At 49.7% G+C, this 24,011-nt stretch overlaps 5 protein-coding genes across 5 annotated transcripts; 2 read left to right on the top strand and 3 right to left on the bottom strand.

Annotated features, from left to right (window-relative positions):
- Positions 1 to 3,604: 3,604 nt before the first annotated feature.
- On the bottom strand, positions 3,605 to 5,722 carry NEUTE1DRAFT_78273 (glutaminyl-tRNA synthetase; the record flags this gene model as incomplete). Its single annotated transcript, XM_009850829.1, has 2 exons — positions 3,605 to 3,779; positions 3,840 to 5,722. 2 exons carry the CDS (start codon positions 5,712 to 5,714, stop codon positions 3,699 to 3,701), a joined length of 1,956 nt encoding a protein of 651 aa, XP_009849131.1.
- An 827-nt stretch (positions 5,723 to 6,549) lies between these two features.
- NEUTE1DRAFT_120752 (uncharacterized protein) lies at positions 6,550 to 7,619 on the top strand (the record flags this gene model as incomplete). Its single annotated transcript, XM_009850830.1, has 2 exons — positions 6,550 to 7,477; positions 7,573 to 7,619. The coding sequence occupies 2 exons, from the start codon at positions 6,651 to 6,653 to the stop codon at positions 7,595 to 7,597; spliced, it is 852 nt and encodes a 283-aa protein (XP_009849132.1).
- Positions 7,620 to 8,449: 830 nt separating this feature from the next.
- Positions 8,450 to 13,239, bottom strand: NEUTE1DRAFT_40205 (uncharacterized protein; the record flags this gene model as incomplete). Its single annotated transcript, XM_009850539.1, has 6 exons — positions 8,450 to 11,500; positions 11,596 to 11,724; positions 11,827 to 12,309; positions 12,399 to 12,489; positions 12,548 to 12,624; positions 12,703 to 13,239. The coding sequence occupies 6 exons, from the start codon at positions 13,237 to 13,239 to the stop codon at positions 8,450 to 8,452; spliced, it is 4,368 nt and encodes a 1,455-aa protein (XP_009848841.1).
- A 2,042-nt stretch (positions 13,240 to 15,281) lies between these two features.
- NEUTE1DRAFT_120754 (uncharacterized protein) lies at positions 15,282 to 17,790 on the top strand (the record flags this gene model as incomplete). Its single annotated transcript, XM_009850831.1, has 2 exons — positions 15,282 to 15,447; positions 15,521 to 17,790. The coding sequence occupies 2 exons, from the start codon at positions 15,282 to 15,284 to the stop codon at positions 17,638 to 17,640; spliced, it is 2,286 nt and encodes a 761-aa protein (XP_009849133.1).
- Positions 17,791 to 18,101: 311 nt separating this feature from the next.
- On the bottom strand, positions 18,102 to 22,389 carry NEUTE1DRAFT_116274 (elongation factor 3; the record flags this gene model as incomplete). The annotated part of the gene is made up of 3 exons (XM_009850832.1): positions 18,102 to 18,526; positions 18,592 to 21,580; positions 21,975 to 22,389. 3 exons carry the CDS (start codon positions 22,127 to 22,129, stop codon positions 18,500 to 18,502), a joined length of 3,171 nt encoding a protein of 1,056 aa, XP_009849134.1.
- Positions 22,390 to 24,011: the final 1,622 nt, after the last annotated feature.

Genomic DNA, 24,011 nt, shown 5'->3' on the forward strand with positions numbered 1-24,011 from the left:
TATATAGGTTAAAGGTAGTAAAAGATATAATAAGGATTAATATTGGATTTTATATCAAATTAATTTTAGAATAAATATACTTTTAATAAAAGTATATAAAATATATATAATATTTTAAAAAAAATAAAAGAAGGGGGAGGGGGGGTAGGAGGGGGAATTATATAAATAAAAAGTATTGTATAAATAAGGTTAAATATAATTCGTTTATTATTCTACAAATTAATTTTTAATTATTTTATAATTAAATTTTAATTAATTCCAGACCTATTCCGAACCTAATATAAATATAAATTAAATAGGAATACCCGAATATTATTCCCGAACTATTACTTTTCTTTTATAGGTTAATAAACGGGTAAGGCCTTTTGAAGTTATATTATAATTATTTTACTTTCTAATATTAAATTATAAAGTAGTATTAAATTAATTGGGAATTTATTTTAATTCAATTTTCTTCCGTATAGTATTTTCTTATATTTTTTGAGGATAAATATAGTAGTACTACTATATTTTATAAAAAGGTTGTATATAGCGAGAGGGTAGAAGGCCTAAAATAAATTAAAATTAATTTTATTTTAATTTAAAATAAATTAAATATTTATATATTCAATTTTCTCTATTGTAAATAATATAATTAAAGATATTTATATAGTCTCCTTCCTAGTTATAAAATAGAAATACCTACCATTTTATTAAATATAAATAAGGATATAAAAATAATTGGTATATAATTAGTATATAGGTTATAGATAGGTTTAAGATTAATTAATAATTATTTATTTAACCTTTTTTCGGACTATTTTTAAAGTAAATTATTTTGAAGTTTGGTTGGAATATATTATCCTCTTTATAAATATAAAAAGTATCCGTATTCGTTATAATTAAAATATATTTAAGAATAGTAGGATTAATTCTAAATTAATTTAAAACGGGTCCTACCTTTATAGGAGGTATTAATAGGCTAGGGGTAGTAAGATCTATTATAAATTAATTTCGTATAAATCTTATATTAATATAGAGAAGTAAGGAATTAGGGGGGGGTAGGACTTATATTTATAGGGCGAGCCAATAAATTAGGAATAATAAAATTGGTTGTAAATAAATTTTAAACCGGTTTAGTATTAATAATATAAAGAAGTAAAGTAAATATAATAAAATTAATTGTAAATAAGTCTTAAACCGGTCTAATATTAATAATACAAAGAAGTAAAGTAGGGGTAATAGGATTAATTATAAATAAATCCTAAACCGGTCTAGTATTAATAATATAAGGAAATAAAGTAGGGGTAATAGAATTAATTGTAAATAAATCCTAAACCGGTTTAATATTAGTAATATAAAGAAGTAAGGTAAATATAGTAAGATTAATTATAAATAAATTTTAAACTAGTTTAGTATTAGTAATATAAGGAGGTAAAGTAGGGGTAGTAAAATTAATTATAAATAAGCCCTAAATAGGTCTAATATTAATTTAAGGAATTAATAAATTACTTTTATAATTATATTAAATAATTCTTATATTTCTAGAGGCGATTAATAGTTTAGGGATAGTAAAATTAAATTCTATAGGGAGAGAATCGTTTAATTAATTAGCGAATTCTAGGAAAGTATTTATTTCTTAATTTAATAGTATAAAATAACCGAATTCTTCTAAATTTAGACTATAACTAATCTTAAATTAATCTATAATTAATACTATATTTTAATTGAAATTATATAAATAATATTAGGAAGTAACTATAATTAGAAGCGAATAGTTGTAAGGAGTATTATTATTTAATATAAATTTATAATTAGTTTTGGATTAATTTTCTATTAGTTATTAGGTCCTTAGAGGTAATATATATTCTCTATTTTTATTTTTATATCCTCTATATCCTTACTACCTATTTCTATATTTTCTATAGCTTCGTTTTCTATTCTTTTATCTCTAATTCCTATTTTCTCTTTTTCTTTTCCTTTTCTTATTACCCTCTTTTAGTTTTATCTTTCAATAATTACTTTTTTTAACTCTTATAATACTACTTTTCGAATAAGGAAAGCCTTATAATATTTAATAAGGGAATTGTAAAAAACTATAATAAATCAATTTATAATTTATTTATAACCTATTTAGAATTAATTCTATACCTACTACTTTATAATCTATATTAAATATAATTTTAAAAACCTTTCTAATAATTCTATTCTTATTGAGGGTATCCCGCGAAGTAATTTTATACGGTTTACCTTCTATATTAAAATAATATTTAATATATTTAATAAATATATTTCGAAAAAAAATTATACTTATATTAATTAGTAATTAATTTTATATAAATTACTTAATAAACTTTTAATTACTTACTATATACTAATAAAGTGCCTTTCCTTTAATAAAAGTCCAATAGTATACTTTATTAATATAAATAACCAACTTTCCGTTCTAAAATTTTTATATTAATAATCTATTAGGGATTAGTTTAGGATTAAATATAGATTAGAATTTACTTTATTAACCTTAAATAGAAGAAGACCCTTTAATTTTTTACTATTAGTACCTTTAATATAACGTTTAAAAATATTTAACTATTAGTACTTTAACGTTATAGTAGGTAGAGGTAGTAGATAGTAAGAAAGAAAAATAAAGAAAGGTTAATAAAGGAAATAGATTTTAAATTTATTTTAAATTAGTTTTAGACCGAATTTAGAAGAGTATAACTTCTAATAATAGATAATAAAAAAATAGTAAAAAGAATAAAGAAATATCCTAGCTCGGTCGGGGATCGGTTTTAAACTTATATATATTTTATCCTGCTTATTAAGTATAATAATTAAATAGAGACTTATTTAAGGTTAATATAATTACTTTTGTTTATTTATATATTTATTTATACTAGTAAGTTATAGTATAAAAAAGCAAATTTATAAAAGATTTGTATTGGATAGGTCTTAAACCGGTCCTAGACTAATTTAAAATTTATTATAAACCGATATATATATATATAATACGATATAAATATAGAAATTAAAGTAAGGATTCAAATTAAATAAAGTGTAAATTGTAAATTAGTTTAGAATATATTTTTAATTGGTCTACCTAGTAGGTAAGGTTACTCTTTGAATTTAAATGGTTGTTAGAGAAGTATAATAAGAATATATATTTCTATATACGTTATAGCGCTCCGATCGTAGTCCGAGGTCTGTCTTAGCGCAGTCTTAGCGCTCCGATTTTAGTCCGAGGTCAGACCCATGTGTGAGGTGATCTAGGAACTCGTATGTAGCACTCGCATACGCCATTTTTGGTGGGCGACTCTCCAACGAAGACCTCACCTCTATTACTTATCTTATTTTCAATTACCTCTTAGGTCAGTGTGACAGGGCAAGATGAGCTGTAACAACCAAAGAGGGTGTGGCCAAAGCACTAGCTAGGCACGTTTTTGAGGAGGAAGACGGGGAAAAAAGGGTAAAAAGAAAGAAGAGAACAGCATATCAGTCAGACACAAAGATATTGAAACGGCAACACACGGATAGCCAAGTAATTTTTGCAAATAAGCATTCATGATGCCATGTCATTTTCAACTCCGCTACTCCATCTGGACACCGTAAACCTAAAAAAAAAAAGAGATATCTCGGGGCCAAAATTTGCTCATACACTCATAATCATTCAATTCTATATTTTTCCGACAAATTTCTTTTCTTAATTCGCTGACAACGGCTTAGTTCTTCTCCTTATCCTCCTTGAGCGAGACAATGCGGTTAAGAACGATCTTGTCATCTGTGCTTTCCTTGTCCAGGGCCTGCAAAACTATCGGTTAGTTTCAATTCAGAGATAGTGTCAGGGAAAGGGGGGAACTTACAAAGTAAGCAACACGCATAGCCTGGAAGCGGACACTCTCAGGACCGCCCTTGCCAAGCTCGCTCTCACCAGCCGCCTCAGGCCAAGGAGCGCGGCGCTTGACCTCGTCGAAGCCAGACTCGATAAGGGCATCAGGGTAGACAACCTCGCTCTCGGGGTTTATGTCGCTCAACCAGCCGCCCTCGGCAGCAGCGGGGTTCTCCGACTTAAACAGTTGGTTGTAGACGCGAACCTCACACTTGCGAGAGCCGTCGGTGCCAACCCACTGGATAAAGGTCTTGGGCTTCTTGGTCTCACGGTCGAAGACGGCGCGGATCTCGGTGACCTTGCCCGTGGTCTCGTCCTTGGTGAAGCTGGTGGCCTTGATGGGGAAGGGGGCCTGGAGAAGGCCGACGGTCTTGCCGGGGGCGAGGCGAAAGTAGTCCTTGGAGTCGACCTCACGGAAGTCGGAGCGGTCAATGTAAACGGTTTTGGTGAACTTGATCTTGTGGTCGCCCATAGCAGCGTTCTTGGACGAGAAAGGCACGGTGAGCTCGGAACCGTCGAACTCGTCAGCATCCTCGATCACGACGGGAACGGGGTCAAGCACGAGCATCAGGCGGGGCACGGTGCGCTCGAGGTAGCGGCGGATGGTCTGCTCAAAACGGACAATCTGGATGATGCTGTTGGAGGTGGTGACGCCGAGCTCGTTGACGAACTCGAGGATGGCGCCGGGAGGAACACCTCTGCGGCGAACGGCGATCAGCGTGTACAGACGGGGGTCGTCCCAGCCGCGGACAATCTTGCGGTCGACCAGCTCCTTGAGCTTGCGCTTGGAGAGCACGGTGCCGGACAAGCTAAGACGACCGTACTCGCGCTGCATGGGCTCGTAGACTTCGAGAGACTTATTGAGCCACTCGTACGAGACACGGCTGAGCACGAACTCGGTGGTGCAGAGGGAGTGAGTGATGCCCTCGAAGCTATCGCATAGACAGTGGGTGAAGTCATAGGTAGGGTAGATCTTCCACTGGCTTCCGGTCCTGTGGTGCGGCTTGTCAAGGACTCTGTAAGCGGCAAGATCCCACATCTGGGGGTTGCCGTCGGTGATATCCTGCTTCATGCGAAGGAAAGCTTCCCTGGGCTTGTATTTCCCGTCGCGCATGTCGCGGAACTTTTGGAGGTTCTCCTCGACGGACTGCTCGGCGTGCTTGCAGCGGAAACGGGGGCTGGAGCCCTTCTCACCTCCACGCTGGAGCTTGATCTCGTCATCGTTGCAGTGGCAGACGTAGGCCTTGTCGAGGCCAATCAGCTTTTCGGCCAGGTCGTACAGCTTCTGGAAGTTGTCGGACGAGTACGTGATCTTGTAGGGGGTGAAGCCGAGCCAGCGGACCGTGTCCTCGATGGCGGTGAAGTAGATTTCCTCCTCGGCCTCGGGGTTGGTGTCGTCGAATCGGAGGTAACAGTTGCCGCCGTGGTATTTGGCAAAGCCGAAGTTGATGGCAATGGCCTTGGCGTGGCCGATATGGAGGAAGCCGTTGGGCTCGGGAGGGAAACGGGTGAAGACGGGCTTGACGGGGCGCTCGTTGTAGACGTCGTTAAGGAAACCCTGCTTGAACATGGCCTGGGTGTCGATGGGGGCCTCTTCAGGCTTAGGGGTCTGCTTCTTGGGGGTGGCACCGTCTTGGGCAGCGGCGGTCGTAGCGGCGACGTTCTTCTTGTCGTCCTTGTTCTTCTCCTTGATGGCCTTCTTTGCGCGCTTGGCCAGACGCTTCTTGAGCTCGCCCTTGGAGACCATCTCGCCGGTCTCCTCGTCGAGAACGAGCTTGGGGGCATTGGGGTCGACGGGGGCGTCGGCCAGCTGCATCTTGGCAGCGGCATCTACGACGGCGTCGGTCATGATGTGTTGGTGTGTGTGGTGTGCGGTTTGCGACTGGGTGGTGTGTGTGGTGGTGGGCTGTCGCAAAGTCTCTCAGACGTCCTCGATATGCGATTGCGTTGCGCAGAAAAGCGGGCGGGCTCTCTGAGGTGGAGGCTAGGTATGTATATGGGAGAGGGCGACAGGACCTGCTATCGCGACGACGGGCTAGAGTCAACCGGAGAGGTTGTCGGTCGGACAGAGGATGGCTGTGCGGGCGGTGATGTGCGGTGACGGGGGTGAGTCAGGTAGCAAGACTCGAATCAAACGGCGACAAGTTGGAACCGCCGCGATAAGTGTCTGGCAAAATTGTCGGAGATGGGCACACACGACGGGCGCCAGCGAGGGAGGGGTACGGGCCAGAACGTCCAGGAACTTACAAGGGGTTTGAGGGCGTCCCTAGCGCTGTGCCCCGCCTCAGCCCGCCCAAGCTAGAGGTACCTCTACCTAGGGGCGGTGACACGAATGGAAGATAAGGTAAGATAAGGACAGGTACTTTGGTTTAGGTATCTTTCCTGTCCTTCCTGTCGACCTTTCGTCATCCCGTCCATGGGAACATCAGCAATGTACAAATGGAACGACCGACGAGTTCAAGTTGTTGCTCCTGTGCCAAACCATCAAGCGTTGGTTTCATAATAAAATCTAGTGAAATCGGCAAGCAAGTAACTGCACGAAATGCTTGACTCAACGGCGGCATCTCTTCAGTTGGGTTAGAATTGGTCGTGCCTTCCAGAGCTATGGCCTGTCGCGGTCATGAAAGGTGTTTAACGTCATCGGTCCTGCCTTTCTTTTCATCTTCACTCATAAAGGAAGCTTGGCGCCCAGAAGCCCTCGGTATCGTATCTGTGTCTCAACTGAACTCACTCTTCTCCAACTTCACTATTTCCTGCACACCCAGAGACCATTCGTTTGCCATTCATGTCCTCAGTTCGACTTTTGTCCCGCGTTCTCCAAGTGTCTCTACGCAATCAAAGTCGACGTCCACTCACAACTCGATTCATTTCAGCCCGAGCCATTCCAGCCATCACAACTACAGCTGCCTCGCAAGCAACGAGAAGTATGGCGTCCTCGGCCCGCCGTGTAGAGTCCCACGAGATCCCCAGCATCCATGACCTCTACGACGAGGGCGTACTCCCCGAGGAGGGCTTCGGCGTGACAGACTCCTATAAGCAAACGCTCCCTGTTGTCGTCGACGGCGACTCCAATGCTTTCCCCACCCCATCGTCTGAGCTCAACAAGCGCATTGCCATCCACCACGGAGACATCACCAAACTTCAGGTTGATGCCATTGTCAACGCCGCAAACAACTCCCTTCTTGGTGGCGGAGGCGTAGATGGTGCCATCCATTGTGCCGCCGGCTCCCAGCTGGTTCGCGAGTGCCGCACCAAGGGTGGATGTGACACGGGTGACGCTGTCATGACTGACGCCTATAACTTGCCTTGCAAAAAGGTCATCCACACGGTCGGTCCCGTCTATTCATCGGGGAACCACCAGGAGTGCGAGAAACTCCTCATCTCCTGCTATCTACGCTCTCTGCAGATAGCAGCAGAGGCTGGACTCACCACCATCGCTTTCCCCGCCATCAGCACTGGCATCTACGGTTATCCGAGCAGATATGCAGCTCAAGCAGCCCTTGGTGCCATTCGTCATTTCCTGCTAGATCCCAAGACACCGGCCACAATCACAAAGGTCATTATTGTCACTTTCGCCCACCAGGATACGCGTGCCTACCACAAATGGCTACCGTGAGTCACCCATCCCCACCTATTTCCAATACTCCTAGTGTGAAGCCACCAAGTTCAGTGTCAGAGACGCAAGTGGGCTAACAAATTACCTCTAGGACGTACTTCCCTCCCTCAATTTGAAAACCCGGGAGGAAGTTTCCCCATTCATGTCAGGGGTGGCGAACCTCCAAGCGTGCTGAAAGCGAAAGGTGAAGAGGGCAAAGTATCAATGAACTTCCAGTTCTGACGGCCAAGAGGTGCGTTGTCCCTGCTTTGACCCGCTGGTATTCGCAACAACCCTTTGCTTGCATGTTGGAGGACTATGTTCCTTTTCTCGATCCCATAATCGTGTCATAATCGAAGAACAAAATATGGAATGGCTTCAGAAAAGCGAATCAAGAGCTGGAGGCAGTGCCAGAACAGTTCCGGACAGCAATCGGAGAGAAAATCATCTGAACGCGGATGGACGCTCAGGTGGCTCTGCAAAAGCGGCGAGTGGCTGAGGAGGAGGAGGAAATCGACAGACCTCAGTAGCTGCAATCGACGATGAGATTGCAAAATTTGGCAAGAAGTTTGCGTCTGTATCTTAGCAAACATTTACGTCCGAGTGGATCACGAAAGCCAGTGGACGACAGTCGTTCTCACTGCTCGGTTCGTTAAGCACTCAGCACATTTGTGGTGGTTCAAGTTGCTATCAACTGGCTCCAGCATATAATTAAATCATACAGTAGCTGACAATCACAAGCAGGAGTCGATCCGAAGATTGAAGAAAGGTTGATGTATCTAACTAAGTAACCAATCATGAAACGCAGAGTATACCACAAATCCAAACTAAATAACTGACCCGTTCCCATTGCGCCATCCCAGGTAGTCGGCCCTCCTGATTTACATAAGACAACTTGATTCACACCCTATCCTCCATCTCTGTCCACCCGCTCCAACCTTCAAACAGCCACCCCTTTGTTTAGTCCCCATCCCCCTAAAAACCGCGACCTACATTATCCCGTCGTCCATATCCATATCATCATCACCTGGATTCTCCCTCTGCCCTGCTGTTTGACCCCTCTCATCACCAAAAACATCTCCCAGACCACCCCACCCGACACTTGGTTCTCCAGTATTCGCACCAGCACCCCTACCACCCTGAGCACCCCTCGGAGCGCCCGAAGCACCAGCTCTACCTCTTGGAGCATTCGGAACATTCATCTCAGCGAAAGGAGCTCTACGACGTTCATAGATCTCCATACCTCTACGGCCAGGCGCCCCTCTAGTATCTACATTCCGCCTAGGTGCCGCAGGTGCCGCCGGTGGAGAACCACCACCACCACCACCATCACCACCGAAAAAGTTCAACCGACCCAACGGTGCAAGTAACCCCCGCATACCAGAGGTTGGAGTCCTGATTTGCGTGGGAGAATCTCTACCCCTTGGAGCGCGAAATTCAGGCGTAGAAGGGCTGCGAGCATTGCGAATGTCAGCGTCGGTGGCAGCGCGTCCGCCACTGCCCGGGCCGAGGCTGAGGCCGAAGATACTGCCGACTGCGTTGAGGAAAGAGGGCGGAGGAGTTTCGTTGGGTTGGACTTGACGACGGGGTCGACGGCCGCGGGGTCCTTCAAGAGGGGAGTGGCCGGGGGATCGGCGACGGGGACGAGGGCCTTCGATGGGGTGACGAGGAGTTTGGGAGTGCACGGGAGGAGTCTTTTGGTAGGCAGGGGGAGGGGTGCGGTAGGGGGAGCGGGAGGGGGCGCGCATGTGGGGGGTGCGGAGGGGGGATGTGCGAGCAGGGGGGTTACGTTGGGGAGTGGTGGGAGTGGTGGGAGTGGTGGTGGTGTTAGGTTGAGGGGGGATAGTGGTGTTGGGTTGAGGGGGAGCGTCCATGAAGGGGTCGGCGAGGTTAGGGTCGTTGGTTACGATACCAGTTTCGGATTCGGAAGAGGAGTAGCAAGTTGAGCAGTAGGAGGAAGAAGAAGAGGAGGAGGAATAGGAGTGGGAACGGGAATGACGATGGTGGCGGTGGTGGGTAGAGGAAGAAGGCGCTGCTTGTCTTCCTCTTCTGCCCCCTCGGTTGTCGCTGTCGCTGATCTCCATGGGATCTCCGGGGTAGCCAGTGCTGGGGCCTTCGGGGATATCAGGGCTCCTGGTGCTGCCTACGCTGTAGCTCCCTTCGGGTATCAACTCTTCGTCTTCGGAAGCACCTTCCGCACCAGCTCTTGGTGAACCACCAGATCTACCACCAGAATCACTCTTAGGGCCGCCAGACTCACCACCGGACTCGTCACTAGAACTATCACTAACATCATCATCAGACCCAGAGCTAGAAGAAGAAGTCCAAGCAGAACCGGTAGCAGAACGGGAAGCACCAGCTGCCGGGGACGAAGACGGAGCAGCAGCAGCAGCAGCAGCACCAGGAGCACGAGCGAATCTCTGTGGCGGAAGTACTTGATTCGGGCGCAGTTGTCGCTTGTTGGCTGGTAGTTGTGGTTCATCTTCATCATCATCATCATCATCATCATCCCGTCCGCGCTTAGCGCCGGCTGCTGCTGTTGATGGACGTGATCTGATTTCCAGGTTTCCAAAGTTGTGGCCTGAAAAGGTGGTTCCTGGTCCTTCTGCCCGTGGTCTAATCTGCAAGCCTGCAAAGGCGTGTCCTGACAAGATTGCTTCCTGCTCCGGGTCATTAGCGGACATGACTCTCGTCGTTGGTCTTGGAGCCGGTGCCGATGCCAGCAGCGCCTGTGGGTAAGCTGATCTTGGTGATATTCTCGACTGGGGGCTTCGGAGGGTGAGTCGTGATAATGACAGCTCCGAGTCATAGTCGGTGCCAGGGCTTGATTGTCTCCTTGCATTCTTCTTCTTTTGCTTCTTCCTCTTCTTCTTCATGATGTATGGTCTCACTCGTAATGTCCCTGTGCGGAGTTTGGTGCTGATTCTCCCAAAGATGACATGGAACTTCTCCCACAGTTGACGGAACATGAGTGGCATGTTGAATAACTCTCGCTGCGCAATCTTTTGCAGGCGCTGGGACCGGGTGCGGAAGACGGTATCCGCGATGGAGGGCATGGTCTTTGCAATCTCGTCAAATTCGCGCTGAGAGATGGTGTTCTTTTCCAGGTAAGTTCTGGTTTGTTTCAGAGATGAGAAGAGTAACGTGATGCTTGTGATACTCTCGCTGATGGACGAGAGAAGCTGGTTATCGAGAAACACGATTGACATCCAGCGGGTTATCTTGGCCGGAAGAGACAGGCTCATGATTCTGTGCACCTTGCGCCCGTAGGACTCGATCCGCTGCTGAAGCTTCCAGAGCTGAACTTGGAGGTAGCTCTTGTCGAAATCCGAAAGCTGGAGGTATTCGACCGCCATGCGCTGGGAGTGCTGGAGCTCGGCCAACACGGAGCTACAAAAGTCTTGCAAGGCGGATAGCAGCTCCTGGGTGGTAGAGCGCGCGTTGAGCTGGGTGACGCTGACTGCTGCATCTCCAGGCATACTGGACAACGCGTTGTTTCTGATCTTTTCCATGTGTGCCTTTACATCTGCGTCACGGCCAGACCACCGCTTTTTCTCCTCGTCCCAGCGGCTCTTGGTTCGCACGCCGACTAGCTCTTCGTCAACGAGATGGCCCAGGTACTCCGCCACCATCCCATATTCAGCCGCCCTGAACGCTCGCACTGCCAAGTGCAGCCATTTACCCTTGGAAAACCCGAAAGTTTCGTACCAATCCTGTTTCCTCAGTTCTGCGTCGTGCGGGACGGCAAAAGAAGGTCTTCCGGCGGTGGTGAATCTCAGGGCCCTGTGGCCGTAGATCGGAACGTTGGCGTCCCAGAAGCTCTGCTGAAATAGTCGGTGGACGTCCCTGAGCTGAATAAGGGTTCCGACGCGTGCTGTGGGCAAGACAGCATCACGGAGGTAGTCTGCCCTGTTTTCATGGTCTTTGTGGTCGGGTGGGTCGGGCCACTGCCAGAGGCAGATGTCAATGGGCCATGTGCGGTAGGGATAAAATCTGGCGATGTCGGTTTTGTGAGGCGGTTTGAGGGTACCGCCCCATAGCTGTAATAATTACTTGTCAGTATTGAGATTGCGGGATTATCGTTTGAAAGGTCAAGTGACTAGACTAATGGTCACGACGGGTATGATATGCTTACCTGGTTCTCAAATGCAAATCCAATCTCAGCCTTTCCCTCATTAGCCCAGAAGGGATCGTCCCATGCTCGACGAACTTCTGGGTTTAGAGTGTCTGCGACGTGGCCATACATGGCAAAATGAGCGGCATGCTATTTCATCAACGACGGACGGCGGTTCCTGAGTCAGCTACTACATGGCAGGCTATTAGAAGGTAACGAGATAAAAAAAAAAAAAAAAAAAAAAAAACATACAGCTAGTTCGTGAAGAATGACAGTTGCAATCACGAGTGAACAGTTTTGCTTTTCGACAATGGTGTACTGCGGGACAAGCAGAGGCCACATGATCTCGGCTGCAATCGCAACTTCCAGACGAAAATTGACAGCGTCGTTTCGATGGTATGGCTGCGTCTCACCGGTCATGTCGTCTCGGCCCGGTCCTTGTCCAGCCACGAATTGACGGTTTGACTTGATGCTAAGGCTTATTCTTTCCTGAATATAGCTGAGGGCGAGGTTTGCTCTCATGTGAGTGCCCTGCTTTGCGAACCAGTCCTTGGGCTCGCTGGGGTCGATGTAGATGAGCTTTTTGTCCTTGTGTTTTCTGCTCTTGCGGTGAGGTGGGACTTCAATTCCGCAGAGAGAGTCCAAGCATGCTCGCCAGAAGGGATGATCCATCTGTAAAACCCGGGTGACGAGCTGGAGGGCTGGTTGGAGTGCTGTCCACAGTTCTTCGTCGTTCTGTGAAAGATGTCAACTAGTATTCATGGTTGATAACGAGTAAAATGGAGGTTGACGACGGGGAGATGGTTTATGTGCCAATAACTCACCACAGAGTATTCGCCTGTTTTACCGCAAAGATTGTATCTTGGCCGGCCGCCCTCGTCCATATTGAGCCATTTTTGGTCTCTGACGAGTAAACTATAGACGAGTCAGCTCTGCTACTAGTGTCAACCGAAAGTTAGGAGGTGATGCATACTCGTGAAGGTTCCCAGTGAGGTTGCTCTCTTGAGGTTCAAAGTCCGGGTGCAAAGGCTCGGCTTTCCAATCGATCCTCTAAACCGGTGGATGTCAGCTTTTCTAGTCTCTTAATTTTAGTACCGGGGAGGATGACCAAATCAGGTGGAAGAATACCTCTTTAGTCGTGAACCCATAGAACAAGGCCCTTTGATAGTCCTCATCATCGGCATAGACCTCTTCTTCTCCAAATTTGCTCTTGAAAAGAGCAATGTTTGCATGCGAGTACGATGCCGGATCCTGATCCAGATTCTGGAATTCGTGCTCGAAGGCTTCCGCTATGGGGGACATGCGTGACCGGCCGTGTCGAGGACCACGGAAGTCATCATCGGGGAAAATTCCATATCGCAGGGCATATCTGGTGGGGTTCTGCGCTCTGTCCTCGGGCAGGAGAGCTGGCCGCAGCCGAGACGTCGCATCACCCTTGATCACGGCCGTTGCACCGTCCTGCGGGACAACTTCTTCTGGGGGAAGTGTGACGCCCTCTTGAGGCCAGTTGGGACGTGTCCATCGTGGGATAGGAAAGGCGGCATCTGGATTCTGCGTTGCCTCAAGGACTGTGTCATAGGTGTTCTGCTTGATGGTGTTGATAGTTGAGGTGAACGGTTCCCACTTCCAGTCACGAATGTCGTCGTCGGACTCGTCGGCGTTCATGTTTGCGTAATCTGATGATAGCAATAGCAGAGAGAGAGAAGAACATGATGTTGAGCAAATGAAAGACGTATATTGAGTATATCATGTACATAACAAGTAAACTTTCGACACAAAGAGGTTGTTCCAGCGTGGTGAAGAGGGCCATTCCTTTCCTTGTTCGATTCCGCTTCCGGCACCCTTTGAGAAACGGGCCATGAATGAAGACAATGGTGAAAGAGACTCAATGCATCTGGATCTATATGGTATTCTTGTATCCATCATCTTTGGGTACGTGATCTTGAGTTCGGGACACAAAGATGCGAAGGAGAGGAAAAGAGAAGAGAGAGAGAGAGAGAGGGAGAGGTACGTACCTCCCCATGTTGTCGTCGAATGTGGAGCCAGCCCAGCACCAGTCGGTGCCAAGCTTGGTAATTGTAGTGTAGCCCAGCTGTCAGCTGTCAGGTACCGTCATGCTCTGTACTGCGTATAGTTCATGCACGCACTGTACTACGCATTATGCTGCTGTAGCGTATGTACCACGCTCCTGTCAGAATTAAGCGCACCGCATCCAGACCCACCACAGATTTCATGATCAAAACTCGGCCGATGTTTCACCCAAGAACTTGGTTCTCACTGCAAATTCATGAGCAGTCAATGCTTCCTCTTCTAGAACTATACCTTGTCTCAAACTTCGGGTATGCGTCCCTGAAGTGAACGCCTTTTCATCAACGTAACCACGAGTGGTGATGTTCGCCAAGGGCGCGGCAAAACGTGGTAAACTGGTTGTCGGTGTGCGCATAATTCTGACGTCCACGACTAGTGAGTGTTACTGTTAGTGTTAGTGCAGCTTTTCGTGAAGCTGTTATTCACCACCAGGATCTCCTAACAGCCGATACGGCAACGCTCGAGAACCACGCATCAACATGACATGTCCTTGCCGTCTGTGCAATGGGTAACACACGGCGGCATGTATAGAGACTAATAAAGATTGATGGATCCAATATCATCTCTGCGACCTTCCGGATTACGTGCTCTCGTATTGGTCTTTTCCCAAGGTTCCCAGGGTCGGCATCCGCTCTCTGCATCGACTGACCACGAGCCGGATAAATCGACTGTGTGCCCAGATGAATCCGCTGTGTGGAGCCCATACAAACTGATACGTAGCTAAGACCCAAAGCTTGGCATTTCTCGCGCCAACTTTCGCGACTGCAAGTTATTACCAAAATGTCATTGTCTTGACAACGAAAATAAGAGTTTAAAACTACCTTTTCTAAAGCGTTGAATTCCCATTCATATGCGGGGGCCTCTCACCGGCCCCCTGCACCCCCGGGACTAACCCTAGCACCTAACCCTAACCACTAACCCTAACACTAACCTTGGGGGCAGCCCGCGAAGACTACACAGTCGATTTATCCATCGAACACAGTCGATTTATCCGGTAGCACTGACCATGGTCCATCTCTCGATTTTCCTGCTAACAGATGCAACTCCACCTTCCGCAACGAGAAGGTGACTCTGGTGTCCCCTGTCTTCAAGCCTCTTTCTTTTCTCTCACCGTCCGAGTTTCGATTCCTCTTCAACTTCCCGGGAGCTAGGCATCATGACCGGGACTGCCAGGCACAAGTCCTCTCGAAATGGTTCGTAGTTGACGGATTCTATCCTGGCTGGCCGGCCTCGAGCAGGGAAACCTTCACTATTGCGTGATAATGACAACTGATAAGTGAGTGAGAGAATGCTGTATATACCTTATTCTCCTTCAAACCGGATTTATCTGAACACCGGACTAGGCTCAACATAGTCTAGTACATGAGCTGTCGATTGGGCATGGCAGACTTGCCAGCCGCTCTGAATGGTTTCTTCAACTTCCCGGCCCCGCTGGCCGTCTTGCATGCAGCTGCTTCCCGGATCTGCTAGACCGCAAGGGGAATGTGCAAGATAAATCCAGTTTGTATATATAGGAAGTGGTAGATGGCAAAGTATAAAAGAGTCATGATGCCTTCAGAGGGAGGTTTGGCTCTTGGGTCTCTTGTGTACGCGCCGTCAAGCTTTTTCCAAGTATCGATATGCGTGGGCACTTCTGGGCCGTCCCGGCCGTACTGACCGCCGTCATTGACTCGGCCGTTTCTAAGCCAGTCATCACCACAACGGCCAGTCCAAGTGTCCCTACCAGTGAGCCGTGTGCCATTGTGAGCAGCTCATGGGCTTCCCAGAAAGCTGCCAACCCATCAGGTGAGTTGTCATGTTGACAGACGATATGCGAGAACGTAAGCTGACAGACATCAAGCTACCCCGACTGTGGCAGCAGCTCTTGCATACGAGTGTCTTAACTCAATCCCTCTAGGGAAAGATGCCGCCATCGAGCTTGTGGATGCGATCAGGCCCTACATCGACTGGCAAAGTGACTCGGCCTACAAGGCCAAGCCGCCCAAGGAGTACCCCTACCCGGCTTACGACGTCTTTGGCGCTCTTGACAACGTCAAGGCCAAGCTGCAGGCGGACAAGTACGCCAACGAGTACCAGTTTCAACAGGAGCTGTACACCACCGTCTTCGGTCCCGGCCATGATGGCCACTTTGTCTTCTACCCGGACGCCCTGACCAGGGTCTTCGAGTGGCGCCGCCAGCGCTCCCTGGTGTCCATCAGCGAGGACGGCAAGTCCCTGCCCGTTATCAAGGTGTACGAGGACGTCCTCGCCAACCCCAAGAACGCTTCCGTGGTCAAGCTGATCAATGGCATCGACGCCGCCACCTATCTGGCCAAGACCATTGACGTCGCCGGTATCAGCCAGGACCCCGACGCCAACTACAATACCATGTTCTACCAGAAAGCCACCTTTGCCAGCAGCAAGTCTACCGGCTTTTTCGCCAACGGCGGCCGTATCCGGTACATCTACCAGGGCGCCAACACCACCCTGACCTTCGCCAATGGCACCAGTGTGACTCTCGAGAACCAGGCCGCCGTCAAGGCCGACATGACGAACGTCACCTCGGGCGCGGCCTATTACGCCAAGTTCTGCAACCCCCACGGCGCGACCCTCAACAGCTCCGCCGAGTCCCCCGAGGACGCTCCCGCAGAGAACGTCCTCGGCTACCCCAAGCCAGTCATCATCACCTCTGACGCCGTCGTATCCGGCTACTTCCTCGAGGGCGCCGGATACGAAGACGTAGCCGTCATCGCCCTGTTCGCCTTCTCCTCCGCCTCCATCGCCGAGTTCCAAGCCGTCGTGCAGGATTTCATCGCCGAAGCCGTCGCAGCCGGCAAAACAAAACTGATTGTCGACTTCCAGAACAACGGCGGCGGCTACATCCTCCTCGGTTACGACTTCTTCCGCCAGTTATTCCCCTCCATCGTCCAGGACGGGTTTTCGCGGTGGAAGGAAACCGACTCGTACAACGCCATGGCCCAGATCGTCAGCGACCGCGTCTCCGGGGTAAACCCGTACACCACCCCCGACTACGAGCTGGTAGAGGACTACGAGTCCTGGTTCAACTACCGCTACGACCTCAACCTGACCAACCAACCCTTCCGCTCCTTTGGCGCCAAGTTCGCCCCCCACGTCTACCAGGGAACCAAGTACACCAACCTGATGCGCTGGAACCTCAACGACAACCTAACCACCACCAACGAGACCTACGGGATGGGCATCGAAATCACCGGCTACGGCTCTCTCAACCCTAGCGTTGTCCAACAGCCCTTCGACGCAGACAACATCGTCATCCTCTACGACGGCGCGTGCGCCTCCACGTGCACCCTGGCCTCGGAATTCTTGAGGATCCAAGGCGGCGTCCAATCCATCGCCATGGGCGGCCGTCCCAACCACAACCCCATCCAAGGCGTCGGCGGCGTCAAAGGTGCCCAAGTCCTGCAGTACCGCAACATTTACTCATCCGTCCAGAAATACCTCCCCTTCGCCAAGACCGAGTCCCAGAAGAAGGCTCTCTCCAAGTTCAGTATGCTCCCCATCAACCGCAGCGCCGCAGCCGCCGTCAACGTGCGCGACCAGATCCTGCGCGATAACGTCAATGACGGCACCCCTGCCCAGTTTGTGGTGGAGGAGGCCGACTGCCGCTTGTTCTGGACGCTGGACATGGTCAAGGATGTGAGCGCCGTGTGGAAGCGGGCGGCGGATGTGGCCTTTAACAAGGGCAAGTGTAATGTGGGTGCGATCAAGAAGTCGGGTAAGGGTAAGGGTAAGGGACCTAAGCCTGGTCATGTCGGTACTGCTGCTGCTGCTGCTGCTGGTAGACCCGGTGCGGGTAAAGGCAATGGGGATGGGGGTAAGAGACTGTCGGAGATTGTGAGAGAGGAGGAGGAGGAGAAGAAGGCCAAATTTGGTATTTCGAGATTTGGTGGAGACGGAGGCAAGACGCAGCAGCAGATTGAGGATTGGGAGGCGGTTTATCGGTTGGAGGTCATTCCTTGAACGGAATAACATGTTTTGGATGAAAGTGTGGGAAAGGAAAGGGTGGTGGTATTGTACTGAAGGAAGATGGGAGTACTTGTTTTGTATAAAGCGAATTGCGTACATAACCGAATGATACCCAAAGATGTAAACGAATAGCGTGTTTGATGCAAGCTTGCCCGTTGTTGTCAAGTGTAAACAAACAATGAGGTAGCTCGATGTATCACTAGATACGAGAAACGAGCATTGCTGCTTCACTACGCCGCACTTGCGCTGCCATGCATTGTTCATGAGGGCCTGAACATATGGGATCGCCAATGCTGAAGATGCGATGTTGCAACTGTCGTACCGCCAAAGATCTGCCGGTTTTGACTTGTTATGCTCTGGTCACGTGACGTATTCAGGGCGCCTTAAAATATCAGGGAAAAATACGTCCCAATATCACAGAAGAGTTCGATTTCAACAGCAAAACGAAGCACATTGCACAAATACACATGAGTTATTGTAATCAAGTGTGACTTTTTAAGTCGTCTATCATCTAGAATGTCATGCATCTCTTTCGTTATATCCACGTTGGGTATCCTCCTTTTTTCCCCTCCATACGGGCACACACCATGAAGACATTAGGATAAACAGGACCATCTCGGGGGTCTCCAGTCCCCAAGCGTTCCGAATCCTTGCCTCCCGGCCACCCAGTAGAACGATACGCTGCGACGGTTGTCTCGCAAGAGAAATTATGATCTAAAAGCTCATAACACCAAAGTAGACGCAAAACCCACGATGCCTGACCATGCAAACCGGACCCAGAAAAAGCAACTTTTGATCTCCATTGACAAAGTGAAATCAGTCTTGAACGCACCACCCATCAGCAACGAGTGATTTAGAAGTCGTCCTCGTCAGAGAAGACCTGTTGAGGAAAAGTTAGTGAACCTGCTGACAGAACAATAAGGGAGTGTGGATTATTAAACGTACCTCCTCACCACGCTTGCGGCGGGCCATACGCTCCTTCTTCTTCTTGCGGAGCTCGGCAGAAGAAAGCTTAGCCTTCTTCTTGGTGGAGACGATCTTGTTGCCCATGGCATCGAACTTCTCCTCTTCCTCACCATCGTCCTCCTTGAGACGAGGACCAGAGCCCTGGCCCTGGACCCAGTTGTGGCCGGAAGGAGTCATCTTGCCGTCCATGACAGCCCAGACTTCCTCAGTCAAGTCCTTGGTGAACTCGGCAGAGTGGGTAATGATGATGACACCACCCTCGAACTTCTTGAGGGCCTTGGAAAGGGCACCAAGAGAGTCACGGTCAAGATAGTTGGTAGGCTCGTCAAGGACGATCAAGTGAGGACGCTGCCAAGAGCAGGCGGCAAGGACGACCTTGACACGCTGACCACCGGAGAGACCGCGCATGCGGGAGTGAGAAACAAGCTCGGCATCGAGACCGAAGTTGGCGCAGTGAGACTCGATCTCCTTGCGGACAAGGGGACGGAACTGACCGGAAGCGAGGGCCTCCTTCATATCGACATCGGCAACCATCTTCTGGTGAGAAGCGAGAAGCTCGTTACGGGGCAACCAAGCGTTGTCAGCGGTCATCATGGGGACCCAGCGCTCGTTCTTCATGCCAATGTTCTCGCCGAGGGCGAAAGAGCACTCGTACTCGTAGGAGTTCTTGAACTTTCTACGGCTGTGAATGCCAATGACACGACGGGCAGTGCCCTCGATCTTGAAGACCTTGTTCATGGCCTCCTCATCGGCCTCGGTGATGATCTTGTTGGCACGATCCATGGTCTCACGATCCTCACCAGTCTGGAAACGCCACTGGATGTACTCGGAGGGAGTCTTGTCGAGGTGGTTATCGATATGGGCGAAAGCGTGCTGCTTAATGTAGGCGATACGGATGTTCTCGTGCTGGTAGATCTCACCCTGGGTGGGGATGAGCTCACCAGTGAGGACGTTGATGAGGGTGGACTTGCCGGCACCGTTGGGGCCAATGACGGCAATACGGGAGCCGAGCGAGCACTGGAAGGAGATGTCGGAGATCTGGGGCTTGGCGGTACCGGGGTACTGGAAGGACATCTTGGTGGCACGGAGAATGGCCTTGGCCTTGGTCTTGACACCCTCGAGGAAACCGGGCTCGGGGAAGGAGAACTCCATCTCGGAGGCACCGAGCTCGTAGTAGGACTTGGCAGAGGGGACACGAGAGACGAAGTCCTTGAGGTTACCACGGTAACGCTTAAGCTTGAAGCGCTCGTAGTGGATAATGTGCTGGCAGACGTTGTCGAGGAAACCAGAGTCGTGAGAGACGATGATGGAAGTGCAAGGAGAGCTCTTGAGGTAATCCTCGAGCCACTTAACGTTCTTGACATCCAAATGGTTAGTGGGCTCGTCGAGGAGAAGAATATCGGGAGCCTCGAAGACGGCACGGCACAGGGCGAGCTTCATCTTCCAACCACCGGAAAGAGCAGAAATGTCGTTCTTGATCATGTCAGGGCTGAAGCCGAACTCGGCGAGCTTGGCCTCGACATCCTCGCGGGAGGTATCGACACCAGCCTCCTTGAGCTTCTTCATGGTCCAGTCAATGGTGGTCATCTCAGTGTCCTCGGAGTCAAGGTCGTGCTCAACGAAGACGGTCTTGACCTCGGACTGCTTGGGGAAACCCTCGACCTGCTCGTTGTTGATGGCGCGCATGAGGGTGGACTTGCCGGAACCGTTGGGACCGCAAAGACCGTAGCGCTGGCCACGCTTGAGACGAAGGTGGGTCTGGTTGAGAAGAATCTTGGCACCGTAGGCAAGAGAGAAGGTGCAGTTGCAGAGATCCTCACCCTCCTCATCGTCAGCCTCAGCCTCATCGGCCTCAGCGGCACCGGGGGTGGCCTTCTTGCGGAGGGCATCAGTGACAGCCTCGGACTCAGCGTCGCCAACGATGACGGTGAGGTAGGGCTTGACGGCCTCAGCCCAGATGGAGGACTCAGTGGCCTTCTCAGAAACGAGCTGACCAGCAACGGCGGCGATGTACTCGACAATGGCGGTGGACTTCTCGAAAGCAGAGGCGTACTTGCTGCCGAGAACCTCCTTGAGGTGGCCAAGGACAATGTTGATATCACCGGGGTTCTGAGCCTCGGGGATCTTGCCGTCAACAACGTTACCGACGCGGACGAGGGTGTCAAGAGCCTGCTTGGTCTTCTCACGGGCCTCGGGATCAGCGAGGTTGTCGTAGTTCTTCTGGAGAGCGGGCATCATCTTGGGCAAGAAGGGAGCAACAATGTTGGGGTCGTCGACGAGCTTGCACATGTTGTCGACAATGACGGCGGCCTTACGCTTGATGGCGGTGTCGCGCTCGTTGAGACCACGATCAAGGAGAGGAACCATGAGGGCAAGAGTGGGCTCAGTGACCTCAGTGACGAAAGTGGTGGCACCGAGCAAGTGAACGGTCTCGGGGACGTTCTCGGGCTTGGCGATACACTTGATCAACTCAGGGATGAAGCGCTCGATATCACGGTTGACAATAAGCTGGCAGAGCTTCTCCATGGTCTGGTAGGCACGCTCCTTGACCTCCTTCTTGGTATCCCACATGGCCTCAGAGATAACGGGGATGAGGTCGGGGACGAGGAGACCGAGCTGGACGGGGGCGGTGCGGATGAGGGTGTCAATGAAGTCAAGGGCGGTCATCTTCTCGGGCCACTTCTGGGCGTTGCGGATGGTGTCGATGAGAGGGTTGAGGGTGGCCTTGACAGCGTTGGGGTTGATGGCCTCGGCGATGGCAAGAGCGGCAGCAATGGCAGCGTTCTTGACAGCGGTGATCTTGTCACCAGCGGCAGTGAAGACGCTGGGGAGGAGGGCGACCAGGTAGGGCTCAACATGGGCGGAAACCTCGCTGTGCTGAGCGATGGCCTGGATGGCAGAAAGAGCCTTCTCGCGAGCGGTGGCATCCTTCTTGTTGGCGAGCTGCTTCTTGAGCGCCTCGACAGTCCTATTGGTGATTCACATGTTAGCACAGCGTTCTCCAAATTTTTTGGTGTCTGTGTTTGTGCGTGGCAGGGAGATTGCCCGACTGGGACACTGGTGCCTGCAGCGATGCACAATGCTCATTCGATAAATCCGACCCCCAACAAGAGTCGGGACCTCAAATTTGACACCGTCCTGCTGAGACCACCATATCGGTGACCGATCCTTCGGAGAGGCATTTGTGGTCCATGTCCTTCAGTACGCCCCCACTCCACTTTTGGCGGGGTAGGTACGCTTCGACCGCCAACTGCGATGCTCAATTTTTTCCCAGCGCCAAGGCAAACAGACGCCAGGGGAGGGCAGTGGAGCGGCTGATGCGACCCAGCAAAAATGAAAATTGTGATGTGAGGAAGTCTTACTTGACGGGGGTATCAAGGTCCTGAGTGCGACCGTTGATGAAAGAGGCAACGTCGATGGAAGCCTGCTTGACGGCATCGGCCTCGTTGGCGATGGTGAGCTTCTGCATGAGCTCATCAAGAACCTTGAGGCTCTGAGCGTTCTCCTTGGCGGACATGATGACTGATTGGGTCGTGGAGTCGACTGAAAAAGCTGTTGTCTAGGTCGGAGATCAAAAAGGAACAAGTGCCGTCGGTCTGATCGAAGCAAGCGACTTGAATGGAAGAGTCCTGGAGGTTTTCGATGGAGGGTCGAAAAGGATTCCTGACTCGAGATCGGCTCTTCTGAAGAAGTCGCGCGAAGAAAAGGTAAAAGACTGAGTGGAGGGCGTTCGCGGAGAACGAAACAGTCGAGTAGAAAAGAATGGAGGTCAAACCTGAAGAAAAAGAGGAAAGAGAGGAGGGCAGTGGACGGGGCCGGGGGACGGAGCAAAATATTTAACCAGGTCCCTGTGGAGTGGTTTTTGCTGGGCGGCGGATTTTGCTGCAGCGGCGACGGATGTGCGCACAGGCTTTTTTTTTCGGTCGTCCGCTTGTGCAGCAAAAAAAAAAAAAAAGGTTTGGGTCCGGTGTGGTGAAATGGTTGAGGGATCCACCAAGATGGCGCCGGTGGAGGGGGGGTAGAGAGGCTAAGGAAGGGGGGGTCTGACTCTAGGTGGCAGGGCGTGGGAGGCGTCGTGGCCGAAAAAGTTTTTTTTTTCTCTCTTTCCCTGCACTCTTTCACTGGCTGGCGAACGACCCCGCCAGGCAACCTCAAGAACGGGAACCTGGCAACGTGGCCAGGGTTTTACAAATCCCCAGCCCACGCAACCGGGTCCAAGTCACTGAGCGTTTTGACGAATTGGCATGGCCAGATTTGGGATCTTTGCCTGTCTGCATTCGTGGTCGTTTTTGTCATTCACTCGAAGCTTTCTTGCACCTCTCGTCGGTTCTGCTACTTGAAGTCTCTAGAGCAATCCCAGATCTATGGTCTAAACTCGGGCGCTCCGTCATGGTACTACTCTTCCAACTGACCGCACGCAAAATGACAACAAGCGTCGGTGATTGACGAGAATTGCACGACTCCCTCTCTTTGCCCCTCCATTGATGGGCTTCAGGTCCAAACACGCTGGAGGGCCAGACATCCCTGCTTTCCCTTGACGATCCCTGCTTATCTCTTTATCAGACACCCGTACCATTCCTGATTTGGCCGCAGAGGAGGGCGGTGAGCTGGAGCGTTATGCAAAAAGTCGAGTGCTGGCCCGAAATTCACAGTCTCCCAGTCGCCCCTGCATTGACAGCGTTTTCGTTTTCCTCCATCGTCACTGTTGGAGACTCGTCCTCGGCAGAGAGGGCCAGTCCCTCGCAACTCGAGTTCTGACTCCCAGCACCCGAGCAAACTAACGTGTGTGGCAAGTTGATGGGCTTGTTTGAATGCGCAATCCATTGCCATGGCCGCCTTGGTGGGGCAGCGGTTGAGCATTAGGATAGCACTGAATGGGAAAAACAAGCAATGACAAGTGTCTCCCTGTCTTTTTTTTTTTTTCACTGCGATCCCATACGGGTACCACTCGGATGGAGTTCACCAAGTCTCTTGATATCTGAGCGGAAGCCAAATATCCGCTTGCAACAAACAAACCCCCTTCTGTCCGTACAGCCTTTGTGTGTGTACTTCGGACCAGGACAGTTACTCTGTAGGCGTGGCTGACTGTACAAAGCAATCTCGGGGATAAGCCTCACAAGAGGTTGGGGAATCACAAGCAACACATCAATCAAGGCGACATGAAACAGTGAGCGTGGGATGGTGGGTGAGATTGAGCATTTCTCGATAGGATAAGGTAACAGGAGACATCGGCAACATAGGCTATACACTACACCAGATCCGGATGCGACACATGCTGTTCTTCTGCCGTGTCCCTCCCCCACACTCATCACCTGTGAGGGTACCATTTGGTACCCATTACCAGATTTATTCTGAGGTGAGTTGAGCAAGGACCTATCAGTAACCATTTATCATGTCCA

Source organism: Neurospora tetrasperma (assembly GCF_000213175.1).
Source record: "Neurospora tetrasperma FGSC 2508 unplaced genomic scaffold NEUTE1scaffold_2, whole genome shotgun sequence".
Taxonomy (NCBI): Eukaryota; Fungi; Ascomycota; class Sordariomycetes; order Sordariales; family Sordariaceae; genus Neurospora; species Neurospora tetrasperma.